The 21220-nt window shown below is 42.0% G+C and overlaps 1 protein-coding gene across 1 annotated transcript in view; it reads left to right on the top strand.

The window, feature by feature from the left end:
• csmd3b (CUB and Sushi multiple domains 3b) overlaps window positions 1–21220 on the top strand; it is an 898971-nt gene that overhangs the window by 527742 nt on the left and 350009 nt on the right. Inside the window, 1 exon segment of the mRNA XM_060942250.1 lies at window positions 19625–19728. Within this exon segment, the coding sequence (XP_060798233.1) occupies window positions 19625–19728 (104 nt within the window).

The raw sequence follows: 21220 nt of genomic DNA, 5'->3' as shown, positions 1-21220 counted from the left end.
CACTCCTGCCAGCCAAGAACAGGAATCTTAGAATCAAGAACAAGTTCCGATTAAAGTGGCCGGTGAGTGTATAAAAAAAAATAAAATAAAGCTGAAAGTCGAGTGCCTTTGTACCATCAGAATTAAAGCCCTTTTTTCATTGCTGAGATATTTTAACTGCCAACACATACATCAACATTTTTTTTTGTTCTCAGATGTATTGAGAGTATATAATATTAGTATACACACTCACCAGTCACTATTAGGATCACAAATACCATGTAGGATGCCCTTTACTCTCAGAACAGCTTCAGTTCTTTGTGGCATGGATTCCACAGGATCTTGGAAACATTCCTTTGAGATTCCGGTCCATGTTGGCATGATTGCATCACATAATTTGTTAGCCCTGGGCAGGTCGCCAATATATCACAGGGCTAACATAGAGACAAACATAGATTCACACTCACATTCACAGCTATGGGCAGTTTACCCATTGGGCCAGTTGACCTAATCGACATGGCTTTGGACCGTGGGAGGAAACTGGAGAACGTGGCGATACATGCAAATCCCACACAGAAAGGCCCAGTCAGCCTCAAGGTTTGAACCCAGAACCTTCTTGCTGCTTGCAGTGAGGTGACAGTGTAAACCACTACAACCCCAGAAAATTAGCAGTTTCTGAAATACTCAAAACAGTCCGTCTGGCACCAACAACCACGCCAGGTCACTGAGAGCACATTTTCCCCCGTTCTGTTGTTTGTTGTGAATGTTACCTGAAGCACTTGACCTTTATGTGGGTGGCTTTATGCTTTATTCTGCTGCCACATGATCGACTAATTTCATAATTGCATGAATGAGCAAGTGTACCAGTGTTCCTAATAAAGTGGTGTGTGTGTGTGTGTGTGTATCCTGCCTTTTGTATTTCACAAGTGTCTCCCATCACTTCCAGAAAAGGGTTAGTAATACTCTTGCTACTAAATCAGACTGATCTCTTCTGATCATCCTGATTCTCCTCGCCTTCTGATTAATGGCTCTCATCACCTCCCCTGTCATTTTTTGCGTCCCTGTATGGCCTTGAGAGCCCTCGCCCCCATCCCCACTCATCCTTACACTTTTATGAACAGGCGTATTCTGGAATTTGTTAGTTACTGTGTACGTATGAGTGGGCAGTGCCTGTTTGATTTGTGCCATTGTGACTTTTATAGTCACACTTCAGTTTAATTTCTCTGCACATCTCCTTGCATGTCTACGCCAAGTCTGAGGAGGAAGGATGTTAGGTTTGTATGTGAGTGAGAAATGGTTTATTACTACATAATTATATGTAAATGCATATTTAAAAAGTAGCCCTTGCCTGCTTTCACACTGTTATCGGAAACCGCATGCTGTTTTCAATGAAAGTGATTATTCTACTCCAGAGCGGATGAGCGAGATGCCCCCTGTGTACGACTGACAGCAGTGGCATTCAAAAAACAGTGCATACTGATAAATAGACTGTGAAATGGTTCAGGACCTGTGGATTGATATCCCTCCTGCCCACATTTGTAATAACATCTGTGGCAGCAGGACAGCCATCTCTGTCTCCCCAGTGCTGCACCTTGTAATTGATTTGAGTTGACATGAGTCTTTAATGTTGCCATCCATCTCCAAATAACCGACCTCCCATGTACAGTATAACAAACAAGTGTTCTCAGGTAAGCTGCAAGCCAGAGCCTTTGAGTCTGACTTACTCTCTTGAAGCGATGCTCCTTGGCAATAAATTTGAGAAAACAAACATTCTCTTCTCTTTAGTAAATGGCTTCCATTGACCTTCTTTGCACCCGTCTGCACCAATGTCCATAAATAACTTTTATACCCAGCTGCAGGAAATGCTTTCTGGAGGACAAGTTAGGCTCTGACTGTATGCTGCCACATGCCAAATCAAATCCCCAATTAAACTTCACACCCACTTCTTCTGCCCATGCACCCTTCAATTATCCAGACTGTCGTCAAGGCCAGAAACGTTGGTGCGAGGTTGGAGTTACCAGTCATTGCTTAACAATGTGGCGTGTTCAGAACTGTCTCAATAGTCAGAGGCATGCTGTAAAATTGCCCAGACATTTTGCCACTGTATAATAGATGGACAGGAGCATAAAAGCCTTGTGGACCAAAGAGATGTTCTCCACCTTCTCTGACCACCCCATTCAATTATTACCTCACCTGCGACAGAGTAAGCGGGGCGAGGTATTGTAATCAGGGGTAGATTAGGGATAAAATTAGCTCATGTACGGTATACAGTCATTAAAATTCTGTAAAGCTGCTTTGTGACAGTGTCTATTGTTAAAAGCGCTATGAAAATAAACTTGACTTGACTTAATCAGTGCGGTTTGTTTGTTTGTGTGCCTGTCTGTTAACAATCTAGCGTCTAGACGGTTGCACCGATTGACTTAAAATTTTCAGCGTAGGTGAGCAATGGTCCATAGATTACCTGATTAAATTTTGGGGGTAATTGGGTCAAAGTAAAGGTCAAGGTCACTGGAAAGGTCAACCTTTCAGTCAAAATAACACATTTTCCATTATAACTCAAAAATGGTTGCCGATAGACAGATGTTTACTATTATGAGCATATAGGAAGTCCCATATGGCCTTTCATTTGGTGCAGTGATCTTTGACCTTGAGTGACCTTGAAAGGTCAAACTGAAGGTCATGGGTTTTCAAAGTGCTATAACTAAAATGGTTGATGATTGCCAGATGTTTACCATTATCAACATATAAGAAGTCCCATATGAGCTTTTACCGTAGTTGCCGCCATGACCTTTGACCTTGAATGGCTTTGAAATGTCAAATTCAAGGTCATGGATTTTCATAGGACTATAACCTGACAGCTGATGATTGAGAAATATTACTACAATCAACATATAGGTATTAAATAAGCGCTGCTAGGCGAGGTTTGTTTTGCCTGGCAGCACTTGTTTAGCTATTTAGCTCACACTGTGACCAAGTAGAGAAGTGAATTATTGTTTTCATATAGCCCTGGGTTGAGAAAATTTTGCTATGGACCAGGAAGCTTCAGCACATTCACTTTTTGCTGTATGTTTACTGAAATAATTGAGAGAGCGCCTGGCACTGTTACCGTACATGGTGCTTTGGTAAAATCAGTGCAAATGCAATCTGAAAATGGGTCAACGATCCAAAATGGAAAGCATAATTTCATTTGCAAAACTATAAGTTTGTTAAATAGGACATTTAAATATCTAATTAAATTCACTGATGCTGCTGTGGGTTGTCCTCTGGACACACATGGAGATTTTCACTTCCCAAAAACAATTTATAGCCAAGTCTCAGCCTTTCTTCAGTGGATTATCTCACCCAGATACTGCACTCTAGTCGATTTTCTGAGTCTGGCTGCTTTCACGATTGCTTCTTTCATCTCAGAGAGTTTTTCCTTGCCACTATACGTATCCTCCAACTTTCCGAGTAAAGATGTAAACCTCTATCTATATATGAATTTCTTCTTTGAGACGATGTCTGTTGTTAACAATGCTATATAAATAAAGAAGAGTTGAATTGAACTTGACTTTCCATGATGACATTAATTGATGACTACGTTTTAGTGCAATGCAAAATCAGTGGCTATTTGCTTGCTCACTTTGTGCAGCTCGCGTGAATAAATTTTTATTGAATCAATTCTATCAGTGACCCAGTGTGACTTCAGAAAAATATGTCATGAGCTGGAGAATCTTGGAGGACCAATCTTGCAGAAGCGATTCCATCCAATCATGCACTTTACAAGAGGGATGCCCAGTCTAATATGCTAAGGGATGGTGTAGCTGCAGGTTTTCATTTCACTAAGCAGGAGTACACCTGATACAACTCATTGGCCATTTGTACACCAAAACCAATTGATTAAACAAGTGGACTCAGGTGCAGCTCCTGCTTTGTTGGAACAAAAACCTGCAGCAATGCCGACCCGTTGTGGATAAGCTTGGGCACATCCCTGCTTTACTGTGTTGCCACAGACCTCCTTTATTTGAAGCATGGCTAATGGCTGCTTACAGCACAGAACATTATTGCTTCATTTATTTTTGGCAGACACAGTTACACTGAACCTGTTCATTTATATTGCTCTCCACGTTTAATCTTGGTGGTCAAGGTGAAATTCAATTTCGAGAAATAAAGTATCACTGTTTTTAGCTGGAATGTCACATACCGGGCGGCATGGTGGTGTAGTGGTTAGCGCTGTCACCTCACAGCAAGAAGGTCCAGGTTCGAGCCCCGTGGCCGGCGAGGGCCTTTCTGTGCGGAGTTTGCATGTTCTCCCCGTGTCCACGTGGGTTTCCTCCGGGTGCTCCGGATTCCCCCACAGTCCAAAGACATGCAGGTTAGGTTAACTGGTGACTCTAAATTGACCGTAGGTGTGAATGTGAGTGTGAATGGTTGTCTGTGTCTATGTGTCAGCCCTGTGATGACCTGGCGACTTGTCCAGGGTGTACCCCGCCTTTCGCCCGTAGTCAGCTGGGATAGGCTTCAGCTTGCCTGCGACCCTGTAGAAGGATAAAGCGGCTAGAGATAATGAGATGAGATGAGATGTCACATACCAGTTTTCACAACAGTGCATGATTTAAAAAGCCGACTTCACATTGTATACTCTATGGCCAGAAGTAAGTGGACACATGACCATCATAGCCATATGTGGTTCTTCCTCAAACTGTTGCCACAAAGTTGGCAGCACACAATTATCTTGAATGTCTGTTTACTGTAGCTTTAAGATTTCCTTTCACTGGAACTAAGAAGCCCAAACCTGTTCCAGCATATCAGTGTCCCTGTGCACAAAATGAAGACATGGTTTGGTGTGGAAGAATGTGACTGGCCTACACAGAGCTTTGACCTCAACCCCACTGAACACCTTTGGGATGAATTGGAAGGCCTCCTCACCCACCATCAGTGCCTGACCTCACTAATGCTGTTATGGCTCAATGAGCAGATATCTCCACAGCCATGCTCCAGAATCTAGTGGAAGGCCTTCCCAGAAAAATTGAGGAAGTAATTTCAGCAAAGGGATGCCAGGTACACATTAAATTCCCTGGTTTTGGAAAGTGATGTTCAGCAAGCATGTATGGGTGTGATGGTCAGGTGGTCACATAATTATGGCCATATAGTGTTCAAAAGCCCAACTTTAATACTTAACCATGCTAAAATGAAAGAAATTCAAATATACTTCTGTATGCTTTAAATGTAATGTCAGCATATTTTATATAAGTACAAGAATTTGTTAGGATGGTATGGTGGTGTAGTGGTTAGCACGGTCGCCTTACAGCAAGAAGGTTCTGGGTTTGAGCCCAGTGGCCGACAGGAGCCTTTCTGTGTGGAGTTTGCATGTTCTCCCCGTGTCTGCGTGGGTTTCCTCCGGGTGCTCCGGTTTCCCCCACAGTCCAAAGACATGCAGGTTAGGCTAATTGGTGGCTCTAAATTGGCCGTAGGTGTGAGAGTGAATGGTTGTTTGTCTCTATGTCAGCCCTGCAATGACCTGGCGACTTGTCCAGGGTGTACCCCGCCCATAGTTAGCTGGGATAGGCTCCAGCTTGCCCACGACCCTGCACAGTATAAGCAGTTATAGATAATGGATGGATGGATGAATCTGTTGGTATGTTTACACATACCGGTTTCAAACCTCACAGCCGACTGGGGCCTTTCTGTGTGGAGTTTGCATGTTCTCCCAGTGTCTGTGTGGGTTTCCTCAGGGTGATCTGGTTTCCTCCCACAGTCCAAAGACATGTAGATTTGGTCAACTGACTACTCTAAATTAATTCCCCACAAGTGTGAATGTGAGTGTGAATGGTTATTTGTCTCTGTGTTAGCCCTGCAATAGATTGGCAGCCTGTCCAGGGTGAACCCCGCCTCTCGCCTGAGGTCAGCTCGGATTGGCTCCAGCTTCCCCTGCAACCCAGACAGATAAGTGATAGAGATAATGGATGGAATGAGAGAGCCTAAATCTTTGCTGAAAATATTAGCTATGGATCCAAACTACCAGGAACAGACATAACAAAGCACTACAAAACAAACAAACAAACAAACTGCGAGCTGGCCTAGTGGTTGGCATGTCCGCCTCTCGACTGTGAGATCGTGAGTTCTACTTGAGGTCGGGTCATACCAAAGACCATCATAAAAATGGTACCTACTGCCATCTGGCAAAGCACGCTGCAATACAGATATGAATAGAGAGTCAAACTCTTGCGGTTACCGGAGGATCAGCCCCCCACTGTAGTAACCTTAGCTATATAATAGGCGAGAGGCCGAGGGCTACTTAAACGGAGATTGGCACCGCACCCATGCACCTCAAGAGATAGTTAGTACTGGGACAGGAGACTGCCTGGGAAGACCAGATCCTGTTGTGGGAGGGGCTTTGATTTTTTTGACAGACAGACACAGATAAAATAAATAAATAAATAAATTTGTGATCTGTACACACAAAAAAAAAAGCCCTCTTAGCAAGTTTAAAAAACTATTTGGGAAATAGTCACTTTTTCAAGTATTTCCTATTATAAGATTGAAGAAAGAAAATATAAGCTTATTAAACATATTATGAGACATTGTTTTACTAATTTCCAGCTTGAAATAGTCTTGTTCCACTTACAGATAATTGTGTTAATTTTAAGCATTTATTTCTATAAAGTATCTGTCAATCAAAGAATATAAAACTTGGAACGGGTTAAAACACTGAGAAATAAGTTTAGTAATAATCCTATATTTGGTTTAGTGCCATTTTATAACAGGCTCCATTTGTAATCAGAAATACAAGATACATTAGAATATATTAAAGCTATTTTCATACCTAAGATTTTTACATTGTAAATCTAAGTACATGGATTTAAAGGTTTATTTATTTAAAGCATATAGTTTTCAGACTAGGGCGGCACGGTGGTGTAGTGGTTAGCGCTGTCGCCTCACAGCACGAAGGTCCGGGTTCGAGCCCCGTGGCCGGCGAGGGCCTTTCTGTGCGGAGTTTGCATGTTCTCCCCGTGTCCGCGTGGGTTTCCTCCGGGTGCTCCGGTTTCCCCCCCAGTCCAAAGACATGCAGGTTAGGTTAACTGGTGACTCTAAATTGACCGTAGGTGTGAATGTGAGTGTGAATGGTTGTCTGTGTCTATGTGTCAGCCCTGTGATGACCTGGCGACTTGTCCAGGGTGTACCCCGCCTTTCGCCCGTAGTCAGCTGGGATAGGCTCCAGCTTGCCTGCGACCCTGTAGAACAGGATAAAGCGGCTACAGATAATGAGATGAGTTTTCAGACTTATGTTAGGTGCTGCATTCTTCACTTTGTTCAGTTAATGTACAGTGTATTGCACTTTTATCAACACTGTTAAATAAATAAATAAATAAATTAAAAAAGCAGTTTTACAGAAATATACAACTGTGATGAATTATAAAAGGAAGGACGAGAGCTATCAGTAATTACCCCAAGTTTTATATCTCTGAGCGGGATTTCTATAGAGGCTCATTTTTCACACTTGCAGTGTTGATTTTTAGCACAATAAGGCGTGAAGCATTCCTTTATTTTTGTGTTAGTGCCATGTATAATTAGGCCTTTGAGAGTTTTATCAGCTGTATTATTTTGACAGAACAGTTGGAAGTGCAGTCAGACAAACAGTGAAAGCTACATAGTGCTCCACAACTGACCATTATACTCTGAGACATGTACTGGCTCATAATTGCCACCGATTCATAATTGCAGTTACAGAAGGAAAGGTCAGCTTGCGTATACGTCAGGTTGGGTAGCAGTTCCAAGATAAAGGTTCCATATCATTTAAAAGGGTTTTGAATCACATTATTCTGTAAAATAGTCTTTATTTTTGGATGGTGGATGGTGTAAGGTAGAAAAAGAGCAGGTGTGCAAATGATTTAGCACCACAAATGTGTTGAATAAATTTTGTATTTCACCAAATTTATGTAATATGAACATCTCACAGTTTAGCAGTTGTGTGGACCATATCTTTAGTTTTGCAACAAGTATACCAGTGTAAATTAAATTTAAAGACTGAATGTGATTTAATTCTGTTTGCTTTAACAGGTCGCTTTCTAATCGGTGTTTGGTTGGGTGTTGATTACTTTACTGAAAAGTGTATGTTGAAGCTGTGTGTAATCCTATTATATAAACATTACTTAATGGATTATTCAGCACAAAAGACGAATAAAAGGCAAATGGCACTTGCCATGAGTCTTGGCTTATAGGATTGAAGATGCCTCTCCTCAGATACATTAGCATCCATTATTACAAAGTGATTTGATGTGAGGGCGGCACGGTGGTGTAGTGGTTAGCGCTGTCGCCTCACAGCCAGAAGGTCCGGGTTCGAGTCCCGTGGCCGGCGAGGGCCTTTCTGTGCAGAGTTTGCATGTTCTCCCCGTGTCCGCGTGGGTTTCCTCCGGGTGCTCCGGTTTCCCCCACAGTCCAAAGACATGCAGGTTAGGTTAACTGGTGACTCTAAATTGAGTGTAGGTGTGAATGTGAGTGTGAATGGTTGTCTGTGTCTATGTGTCAGCCCTGTGATGACCTGGCGACTTGTCCAGGGTGTACCCCGTCTTTCGCCCGTAGTCAGCTGGGATAGGCTCCAGCTTGCCTGCGACCCTGTAGAACAGGATAAAGCGGCTAGAGATAATGAGATGAGATTTGATGTGATTTAAATATTCTGCAGAAAGTATAAATAGCTAACAGTGCTTTTGTAGGAAAAAGAAACAGAACATTCCAAAGTTATGCGTTTTTATCGTGCTGCGTTGAGGGACAGGACACCAGTGTGTATGTATACTCAGTGTTGAGGAGTAATGCAGAAATCATGTCAGACTTCGTAGCTGAAGATAGGCAACAGACAGACTGGATCAAACACAGATAATAAACACAGACAATGGAAAACACACACACACAGACACGAGTCGAAAAAATACAGAACATCTTAAAACACAAGAACCAGAGTTGCATCATAAGAAAAACACAGGGAATAGACTGCATACACAAATTAGAAACGAAGAGGCAGTGACGCACTCGGTTGGTTGGGGAAAGCAGCACTCATTATGAGAACGGTGATGCAATTCACCGGCCATGCTTGGGTCTCAATTTGATCTCCTGAACTTTTCATAAGTTTCACGAAAACTCGCTTTTAATCCTATGGTAAGCTGATGCACTATCAAGTTACCTTTACTATTTCATTTTAAAGCCACCTTTGAACTATAGGGTTTTCGACTTGATTTTGCCGTCACTGACAAAAAATAAATAAAAATGGCACGATACATTATAAAACACCTCACCACCTATGAGTTGAGATCAATGGTTATAGAATGCATAATCTGACATCTCACAAGCAGCTAATTTAGTGCCATTGTGATCAAAGACAGCCAACAAATAAATTCAGGCATGACAGTCTTGCTGAGACACTCGTCTAAGCACCAGCAACAGGGTGACGATATAGGATGAGACAAAATTCATGGGACAGCTACAGATAATGGCACCAGGTAAAGGTCAATGCTAATGGACAGAAGAAAATATCCTTATTACCTGAAAGAATGTTTCAAGCAGAACAGTCTTTTTTTTTTTTTGAAACTCAGGTATATTGTTCGATGAGCCTCATCATTAATCTGACATGGAGAACACATGTCTATTACAGTATTTGAAATTTATTGGTATCATCTCATACAGTGTGCCAAGGAAACATCTTAAAAGACTGAAATCGTACAAAGCAGAACTGGCTTAATGCAACACTTTTATGCCCAGTAGCTGGCTAATTCCATAGTCCCTCTTCCCATAGACATACATGCATACTTCCTGGATAGAAGACACAGAATGTGCCAGTCTGTGTTCATGCCTTAGTTCCAAAGAAGTAACAAAACTAAGAAAGAATGCTGTTAGAAAATTCAGTAATATATTTTTAATATTCAAAACTATCTGCTGGAATAACAGTATGTTCCACTTGTTCTTAGATCTCTGATCACAGCACGTCCTCCGTTAGACACAAACATATATCAGGGAAACCTGACAGATTGGATGATCTTAGAACCAAAAGTTCTTTCCAGCTGAAGTAGATCTGTCTAGCGTGCCATCATTTTGCTAATCCTTCATTGCCCTCAGATCTCTGATGAAAAGCCACAGTGATGTTCATTCTCGTCTACCCTCTTGATAAGTCCAACTTGTTTTAAGGATTTCTTTTTCTGGTCCATCTTCATTCACTTGCTCACTGGCAAAATTGGATTTTCTTTGTTCCTCTCCAACGTATCTCATCTGTCTTCTCCTCCTGGTATGTTTACACTTCCTGCCTATTGAGCGCTGTGCACACACAAGATGATGGATAGGCATGAGAGAATCCCTTCAAGTGCCACTAGCCATTATATTTAACCTGAAAGTCTTTTTTTTTTTTTTTTTGTACCAGAACTTTCTCAGAGATTGTATTTTGTTTCTCAGGGAATCTATTTATTACTATCTGATGAAATGTAAACATATAAAATAATTGAACCATTAATTAAACTTGCATTAAAACACACAGCTTTTACTGCTGTGGAGTATCTTCACACGTGGGTTGTCCAGTTGCCTAAAACGCAGTAAGGCTCGACAAGAAATAAAAGCAAAGAAAGCATTCTAGCACTAAGGTCATGTTAAGATGGAAGACATGACATAATTGTGCACTTTGGGATTTCTAGACAGGAAATGAGAACTGACTTTATGACATGATGAAAAGTGTTAATTACACATTAATGTTTATTCATTTTTATATCCCTCAATTAATCAACCTGTACATGGAGAGAGAGAGAGAGAGAGAGAGAGAGAGAGGCCAGTCAGGTGAGAACATTTTGTCTGTTCAAGCAAAAAAACTTGAACTGATTGACTTCGATTGATAGTGGAGTCCCATACTTATAGAAGTGCATCGACCTGATTTTTGAATTTTTGATGGCTTTGACAGTATACCGTACATACGTACCGGTACGAACATGCATACGAACGACAAATGTGTACCCCCAAAGGGAATACAACCGTAAGTGCAAAGCAACGTATCTCATAAACACTCGACCACTGCACAACAAAATTTGTATCTATATTGACACAAGATAGATGGGTTTTTATCCAGCACTTATTTTTAGCTTGCTTTTTTTAAAAAAATAATGTGGGATTATTTTATGGAAAATTTTCATGACAATTTCATATAAAACAAGTTAAAACAGTTTTATTAGTCCACTAGCTTGTTGGACAGTTGACGGTTTCTGTCATGTAAGGACGATAGACAGCTGTAAGTGCAGGAAGATTTTTACTGAAAACACGCTAGCAAACAGATCCAAAACGTAGACAAAGGCAGAGTTGAAAAACAGGCAGTGGTCAAGCAAGGCACAGACAGGATATCAGAGGTAATACAATACTCACAGTCCAAAAACACAAACAGGGTCAAAACCAGAGAAGTGATACAGAATACAATGCTTTCGCAAAGTCTCTGTGTTACTGAGAGCCCTTATCTGTATGTGCTGTGATTGTGCTCTAATCAGGAACAGGTGTATTGTAATTAGTCCTAATGGCATGCGTCCGCTTTGCAATCTGTGGCTGCCCTCCGAGCTCTAATGCATGAAACATGTAACCAGAAAACTGTTCGTAACTATATTGTGATGATGTAAAGTGAAAGCACTGGTTCACTGCTGTCCACCAGGTACCCAGCAGAGTCACACCATAATAAATGTGATGGTGTTGTTTCTGGCGCATGGAATGCAGTGTCAAAGAAAGGAATAAATATGTATCGTAACTGCGATGCGTATCTCATTATTGGTATCACTGACACAGACAACCATTCACACTCGCATTCACACCTACGGTCAATTTAGAGTCACCAGTTAACCTAACCTGCATGTCTTTGGACTGTGGGGGAAACCGGAGCACCCGGAGGAAACCCACGCAGACACGGGGAGAACATGCAAACTCCACACAGAAAGGCCCTCGCCGGCCACGGGGCTCGAACCCGGACCTTCCTGCTGTGAGGCGACAGCGCTAACCACTACACCACCATGCCGCCCCTACACGACACTATACAATTCAATGGTTCATATGCTAGAATATTATTATTCCATTCAGTTTGATTTTGTGCTCTTGCAAATATTTTCCTCATCAAATCAGCAGGAGCTCCGCTTTTAGGCAGTGCCTAAATATCTATATTAACGTGTTATTAAATGCATAGGTAAGGAGAGGGAGAGCACTGACAGTACTGCTGGAGGGTCGTGATCAAGGAGAAAGAAGGTTTTAAGAGAGTTTTTAGCTTTAGTTTGTGTTTTTTGACGAACAGCTCTGCTGTCCTCTGGCTGGAGATGGAGTGATTTTCCTTCCTGTTCATTTTAAGCATTCTCCCATTTGTGAGAATAAAAATTGATTGAGAAAAGTAAATGCCTCTGCTGTCAAATGTCACGATCACCTTGAAATTTGTAACACACCCATTAAGCGCAATGACACTCTGATCACAACTGAGATTGACCATTTGCCTGATCTGTGACTGAAGAAATTCATATATGTCTGTAAAGCTGTTTTGTGACAAATATCCATTGTTAAAAGCCCTACACAAATAAAATTGAATTAAATTGAATTTACAGTTATCAGAGAGCACTTGCATATACATACTATGATGAAACAGATCTAATGTCGGCCAACCTGACCAAATAGCCATAGTTTTAAAATCAATTTTATTCATGCACTCTAAAAATTCATGACAAGCAGACATTTCAGGGCCATTTATTTATTTTTTCTTTTTATTTCTACAGGAAGACCGTGACCCAGACCCTAGTAAAGGCATAGCTCCCATCAAATAAATCTCTAGTGACGCCCCTGGCTGTGAATAAGAAAGAGCTTGAATGATCTTGACCTTGTATCATTAACCAGTGAATAGTGTTGGGCCCTAAATCATAGCTTTTAATTAGAGCTAATTAAAGTAACCGAGCAGTCTGCATTGCTGCTCCGGCAGAGTAAATATTTTGTTCCTGAAAACATATAGGCTTTGCATTACCTCCTGTTGTGTAATTTGATTGGCAAATAAAATTGTATGCGCTGGGGGGTAAAATGGATTCACTGATTGTTTATCTTACATTACTGCCTTAATGACTTCCTGGAGGGCTGAATAACACAAAGGCGTGGTCCTTTTTTTACAGAAACATTGATTATGGATTTTAAAAGTTCACTTCATACATCAGATAAATTAGATTGAATTTTTCCCCCTTTTTTAATGAGGTCTAAGGCGCTTTTGGTCTAAGGCTCTTTATTTAAATATCTCCTGCCATCCTTTTTATCAAAGTCTCAGGCTCTTTTAGTCCTTTTAGTGCTGTAGACTGATGCCGCTTTTACACTACAAACGCAGCTGAGTCGGGCTGAGCCGTGCCGTGCTGAGTCGAGCTGAGTGGGGCTGTTGGAGTTGCATTTCGACTACAACCGCGCTGAACCGTGCTGGCTGGAAGTGGGTGGACACATTGGGTGGAGTTAGCGAAAGTGGGTGGACGTCACGTGATGTCGTTAGGCGGCGCAAACAGTGACATCAGTGATCTTTTAAGCAGTAGTCTCACGACGCGGATAGTAAACAATAAACATGGAGTCGTTAGTGTTGCTGGTCTTGGTGCTGTGGCTTGTTGTCACCGACAACGCCAACAGATACTGGCAAGAGCGTATAGATGAGGCGAGGCGCATAAGGCTTCAGAAATTCTCGTAATTCGTAATTCTTCTCCTTCCGGGTTTACGGTGTTTACAGATCCCAGCGTGCTCGCGGGGCGTGTGTGGGCATGTGAGGACACTCCTCCTCACCAATCAGTGCACAGGGGAGTGTCTCCTCACGCCCCTAGCCCCACTCGGCTCGGTTTGGCTCGCTTCAGCCCCACTCCAAAACCGTGCGAGTTTTGGGTGCTAAGCAGGGCTGAAGCGAGCTGAGTCGTGCTGCTCTGAGATAGTCGAAACGCGAGCCGTGTCGGGCTGAAGTGAGCTGAAGCGAGCTGAAGTGAGCTGAAAAAGGGTAGTGGAAAAGGGCCATTAGTGTCTCTAAATGCAGCTAAAGAGATGTCTGTACTTCAGCAGTATTTTATTGTGTTTCCAAGGACTCATTTTGTATACTCCAGTTGTGTTTTGGAAAAGAAAGGGCATGATTGTGACTGTTATACACCAATGGCATTGGATCTTTTCTTGCACAGACGTCACAGGCTGCTGGTGTTTTCTATAGCAGAAATCTATAGCTTGCTATAATTCATACAATTCTTTGCTGTAATGTAAGAATGAAAGAAAATGCAACACTAATGGAATGGAAAATTGAAGACCTCGGCAAAGTACCGATTTCTGAAAGAAGGTCAATTTATATGAGGAAAGAGTCAACACATGTTCATCGATATCAGTCTCTCTGTTGTGAACATGTGAACAAGCGTTGAATCTTTCCTCGTATAAATTAACCTTCTTTCAGAAACTGGTACTTTGCCGAGGTCTTCAATTTTCCATTCCTGAATCTCATCTCATCTCATTATCTCTAGCCGCTTTATCCTGTTCTACAGGGTCGCAGGCAAGCTGGAGCCTATCCCAGCTGACTACGGGCGAAAGGCGGGGTACACCCTGGACAAGTCGCCAGGTCATCACAGGGCTGACACATAGACACAGACAACCATTCACACTCACATTCACACCTACGGTCAATTTAGAGTCACCAGTTAACCTAACCTGCATGTCTTTGGACTGTGGGGGAAACCGGAGCACCCGGAGGAAACCCACGCGGACACGGGGAGAACATGCAAACTCCGCACAGAAAGGCCCTCGCCGGCCCCGGGGCTCGAACCCAGGACCTTCTTGCTGTGAGGCGACAGCGCTAACCACTACACCACCGTGCCGCCCATTCCTGAATCTGTCTCTTCCATTGACGTCAAGGCCAGCTTTGAAAAAAGCTTACTGGAAACTTGAGCCTAAACTAATCAGTGATGATCATTATGGTGTATATAAGGGATAAAACATGATTATCTTGATGATGATGTTTATTCCTTCTTTACTACAGCTATTTTTTTATTATTGATGATGGACATGTACTTTTTATCCATTTATAAACACATCAAGTTAATGCTCGTTACATTATAGCAGCTATAAAATGTCATTCCCTCTTCAGGCTTGCTCCCCCCCCATTTTCAAGAAACACAGCTTGTCACATTACTGAGAAACCAGAAAGCACAAAGTCCTCTGTCTTGAAGTCTCTCCCATGGCAGAACGCTTTATAGCTCAACACTCATTCCATAAATGTTCAATAAACTTCTCTTTATAGAAAGTCTCACTATATCAACAATTATACGATTTTCTTTATTACATAACAGTACATTTTTAAAATTTGTTTATTTTTCACATCAATTTTGTAGGGGTCGACCACAGAAAAATGGCTGCAGTGCATAAATAGTTCTCATCTCATCTCATTATCTGTAGCCGCTTTATCCTGTTCTACAGGGTCACAGGCAAGCTGGAGCCTATCCCAGCTGACTACGGGTGAAAGGCGGGGTACACCCTGGACAAGTCGCCAGGTCATCACAGGGCTGACACATAGACACAGACAACCATTCACACTGACATTCACACCTACGGTCAATTTAGAGTCACCAGTTAACCTAACCTGCATGTCTTTGGACTGTGGGGGAAACCGGAGCACCCGGAGGAAACCCACGTGGACACGGGGAGAACATGCAAACTCCACACAGAAAGGCCCTCGCCGGCCACGGGGCTCAAACCCGGACCTTCTTGCTGTGAGGCGACAGCACTAACCACTACACCACCGTGCCGCCCATAAATAATAATAATAATAATTATTATTATTATTCATTTTAAAGGTCCATATAAAATCACTCCAAGCCAGTTATCTTCTAACTACCTCTTTGTCTTTATTTTGATTGTCGTGTGAATTTCAGTGGCGCACAGCCTCACAGTTTTACTGCATGGTAGGTGAATACGCTCCCCTACTTATGCTTGATGGAGCTTTTCAGGCACATGCAGTCAAAATGGCATGCTCATGACTGTTGTGGCTTAACTGCTGGTCACTGCACTGTGTGCACAAACATTTTTTTTCGAATAACTTTTTCCTCACGTAGCATTCAATGCTAAGAGCATAATCCAGCTTCAAAGTACTGTCTGTGCCTGCTGTGAATGGGCACGCAGCCTTATGTTCAGCAGTTTTGCAACAATTCAAGGTTTAAGACTCATACAGCAGTTGTTCAATTGAGATAGAGACAATGTTTTACTGGTTACCTATTAACAATGTCTTACAGTACTTATGCTAATTACACCCTCACCAGTACCCTTACACAGTCCAAGATTACTATACTTCAAGGGTGCACAAGCATGAACTAAATCAGCTCAATCAGTCTTCTTCACAAATTCTTCATTTTCTCTTTGTGGTTACTTCTACTGTGATCCAATGCATACTATATACAGTCCTGAGCCTGCTGTTGCTGTCTGTCGGGATTGTGTGCAGCAGAATGGAGTGTTATTATTGATCCCATTTGGCGAGCCTAAACTGAAGAAAATGAGAATTTGGTTGCCTTGAGACAGTGTATGCATGCTTCATGTTTCTGCATGGACAAGGCACCTTGTTGGGTCAATGTTGAGAACAAGAAGCTTACTTTTAATTTGAGTATCTTGCTGAATGTTAAAGCTGTATGAAACTAAACTGGGGAAAAAAAATGTGTTCAAAAAACGTGTTCACAATTTGGCCCCATATGGGCCAAATTGTGATGGCTAGATGACTGGGTCAGAGCATCTCCAAAATGGCACAGCTTGTAGGGTGTTCCTGGTATGCAGTGGTTCATACCTACCAAAAGTGCTCCAAGGAAGGACAACCAGTGAACCGGCGACAGTGTCATGGGTGTTGAAGGTTCACTGATTCGCATGGGGCATGAAGGCTAGCGCACATGGTCCAATCCCATGGAAGAGCTACTGTAGCACAAACTGCTGAAAAAGTTCATGCTGACACCTTTCTGTTTTAGCCAGCATTAACTTTTTCAGCAGTTTATGCTCCAGTCACAATTTGGCCCTTGTCAGAGTCACTCAGATCCTTATACTTGCCCATTTTTCAACTTTGAGAACCGGCTGTTCTCTTGCTGCCTAATATATCCCACCCCTTGACAGGTGCCACTGTAACAACATAATCAATGTTATTCACTTCACCTATCAGTAGTTTTAATATTATGGCTGATCGGTGTATGCTACCCAGGAATAAGTACTCTTCACAGTTAAGAGTAGGGAAAAAAGGGGGAAAAGGCTGGTGCTGGATTTATGTACATTAAATTGTCCTTTAGCTGAGTCATTTACCTGATCTAGTCGGTCAAGTCCGCAGTAATGCTGCCATTCTAACAGTGATTCATCAAATCAAAAACTGTAGACATGTACTAACCTTCTCTACTTTAGCAAAGTCCTCAATATACACGAGGTTGTATAGCTCTTCTATCAGTAATTACATTTAGACATATTTGTTGCATAATGTATAATGGCACTTAGTGTTGGTACTTACGTCTGCTCTTGTTTTTGCCATATAAAGGAGGTCTTGATCAGAGGCAAACAGAGAGGGAAGTGGAATATTCTTACACTGTCCTGGGGTTGTCCAGCCCATATTATAGCGACTTGATTACTTTTCCACATGATATCCAGATTTATTATAGTCGTTCTATTACTTTTTTTTACTTAACAAAACTGAGTTCTCAATGAAATGCCATTGTATATGAACGTAGTGGCAAGAGAACATCTGGATATTATATCTGTGCATTGTTTGATGAACTATCTTCAACAAGAACAGTTGTATTACTTTACTGAACTGGTAGGGGACGCCCTCTGCAGTGCCCCTTATACTATAGCTGTGTTACCGTCTCAGGAAAGGAATGATTCAGAAAAGTCTATCTGACATGTTTCGGAAAAGTTAGGCAAGACTAAAGTATTACAGTTTAAGCTTTGTGTGTCATTACAGGTTATGGGGGAAAAAACCCAGATACATTAAAACATATCTTGGAAAGACATTGCTTTCAAAAGTTTTAAATGTAAGAAAAAAAATGGATGTGGTTAATGTCATTTATGTGGTTAACAGCAAAACACTTAAGGCCAATTTATGCTGACAACGCAGTCCTCGCAGATGGCGTTGCAGATGGCGTCTGCGTAACCCCCCCCTTCGCAGACGCTCTGCGCGCACCTCCCAAAAATTGTGACCACCGCAGAAGCCTCGCAGACAGCGTCGTAGACAAGAGGGCTCTGATTGGTCCACTCTACATCCGCTGTACACGCACTTCCGCTTCCCTACTTTCCCGGTTTGGTTTGTTTTCACTACCGCCATTTTTAAAAACATGAGCGAAGATGGAGCAGCATGAAGAGCGGTTGATCGAGGAAGTGAGGAAGTACGTACATCTATACGACTCCAGTTCTAGTCATTATAAGTAACCGGAGGATAAACACTCCACTAACCACACCCACCAACTACTCCTAGCGATTTCGCGACTTCATGCCCCCTTGCGTTGTGGCGGTGAATAACATTGCACACGCCTATTACTCCCCGCTCAACGATAAATTACAACTGTCTGTGAAAAGCTATCTGCAAAAGCCTTGTTGCAAGAGCATGCAGAGGCCCTTAGGCTGCGTTCACATTACCGGACTGAAGTGACTCAGATCTGATTTTTTTTTTGATAATATGTAGAGTACCTACTAAATATCCATCCATCCATTATCTGTAGCCGCTTTATCCTGTTCTACAGGGTCGCAGGCAAGCTGGAGCCTATCCCAGCTGAGTACAGGCGAAAGGCGGGGTACACCCTGGACAAGTCGCCAGGTCATCACAGGGCTGACACATAGACACAGACAACCATTCACACTCACATTCACACCTACGGTCAATTTAGAGTCACCAGTTAACCTAACCTGCATGTCTTTGGACTGTGGGGGAAATCGGAGCACCCGGAGGAAACCCACGCGGACACGGGGAGAACATGCAAACTCCGCACAGAAAGGCCCTCGCCGGCCACGGGGCTTGAACCCAGGACTTTCTTGCTGTGAAGCGACAGTGCTAACCACTACACCACCGTGCCACCTCTACTAAATATCAACAACCATAACCTGTTGGCATTAGTTGATACGCTGGTTGAGGACAATCACCTGACAGAGTGGTTAGGTGACTATTTTTAGAGTCTCTAAAGTACACTCAGCAGCACAGTGGTGTAGTGGTTAGCACCGTTGCCTCAAAGCAAGAAGGTTCTGGCTTCTAGCCCAGTGGCCGACAGGGGCCTTTCTGTGTGGAGTTTGCATGTTCTCCCCGTGTCTGCGTGGGTTTCCTCCGGGTGCTCCGGTTTCCCCCACAGTCCAAAAACATGCAGGTTAGGCTAATTGGTGACTCTAAATTGTCCATAGGTGTGAGTGTGAATGGTTGAGAGGAGAAAACCTCTATAATAATCCAGTAGAAAGCAACGGGAAACCACTACTGTAATGTCCCCTAGGCACTTTGATGGCTGAAGCTGTCAGAGCGGCCATGTCACTGTAGTGATGTGCCAAAATGGATGGATGGAAAGTACATGCTCCACATAAAGTCTAATAAACAACTACTGTGGCTTTCAGTTGGATTACACAATTTGTTTTTAGCAGTAATCTACATGTCAGATTATTTTACACTTTGGTAAGCTTTATTTCTCTTTTCTTCTGACAGGTGATTCAGATTAACTTTGAGGAGTTTGACCTGGAGCTTGGTTATGACACACTAACTATCGGAGATGGTGGAGAAGTGGGAGACCCTCGGACAATCCTGCAAGTGTAAGTGTCTCAGTCTTGCTAACTAACTGTCATTTGGAGTATGTTTTTATTACTACGGTATAATGATTGTCCAATTATTATAAAATTTTACTTCCTACTTAGTTTATTTCATGCCATTTAAAAATTCTTTAAAAAGGTTGTTACATTATGTTGTTAAATTGAATTTTCATCACTTTTTTTTGTTTCATGTTTATATTTACATCTTCTCCACTGACAAGGAGGTCAATGCTTGTGCAGAACCAATAACCAAACAGATGTTAGAGCTTCCAAACAAACCATAAAATTCTACACACACATACTGTATGAACACAATTAGTTATGAATGAAGCTATGTTTTGATTGCTTGTAACTATCCATCCATCCATCTATCTGTCTGTCTATCCATCCATCCATTATCTGTGCCTCTTACAGTATCTGTCAGGGTTGTGGGGGAAGCTGGGCCAATCCCAGCTGACCTCAGGCAAGAGGGGTACAGCCTGACCAGGTCACCAATCTATCACAGGGCTAATACAAACAACCATTCACACCATCATTCACACCAAAATGCAATTTCGAGTAGCCAGTTGACCTAATGTGCATGTCTTTGGACAATGGGAGGAAACCAGAGCACCTGGAGGAAACCCACTTAGGCACAGGGAGAATATACTGCTTGTAACTATTTTGTCTAAATGTAATTGTGACTTCTAAGGTTAATTAGCATGAACAGTGTTAGCCTCAGTCACTTTGTAGCATGCACTGCTACAAAGTTTTGTTTTGTTTCTTTGTAAGGTTGTTTCTTCAAGGAATTGAACTGAGGTGGGTTTCCCAAAAGCCTCTTAATGCTAAGAGCATCTTAACTTGGAGAGAGAGAGAGAGAGAGAGAGAGAGAGAGTGTTCATTGTAGGGATCGACCGATATGTTTTTTTCAGGGCCGATACCGATTATTATGGAATTGGGATGCCGATAACCGATATGTGCAACCGATAAATGTAAACATTATAATTCACATGAAATTAAACATAACATACACTGACACAGACCTTCATATCCATGAAATGTATGTTTAATTGTAAAATTGAACATGAAATTTTGTGCAGGGAGATGCCAGCAGCATTTGTACAATAAAGTCAAACATTAGTTAGAATAAAATGAGAAATAAAATAATAATAAAATATTCACCAATAAAAAATAAATCACTCCCTACTATATTACAGCTCACCATTTTCAGTGGAAAATAAATGAAAATACACTCTGGATTCTTTTACACTAAGAACTAAGTAAGACTTACCAACTTCAAGTAGTTTTTAAATAACAAATCAAGCGTAGGGAGCTGCCTGCAGCATTTTTTAAAAAGTAAAATCAAACATAAAGTAGGCTATCACTCCCTATTACGTAACAACTTAACAAGTAACCATCTACATTCTAATGCTTTTAATGCCCAAGCCTAATATTCCCAATTTAGGAGGATTATATTGTAGTGAAGGAAGCATTACATGTAGTTTCAGCGAGACTA

The sequence above is a fragment of the Neoarius graeffei genome, chromosome 16 (genome assembly GCF_027579695.1).
Source record: "Neoarius graeffei isolate fNeoGra1 chromosome 16, fNeoGra1.pri, whole genome shotgun sequence".
Lineage (NCBI taxonomy): Eukaryota > Metazoa > Chordata > Actinopteri > Siluriformes > Ariidae > Neoarius > Neoarius graeffei.
This window is presented reverse-complemented; position numbering and strand designations above follow the sequence as displayed.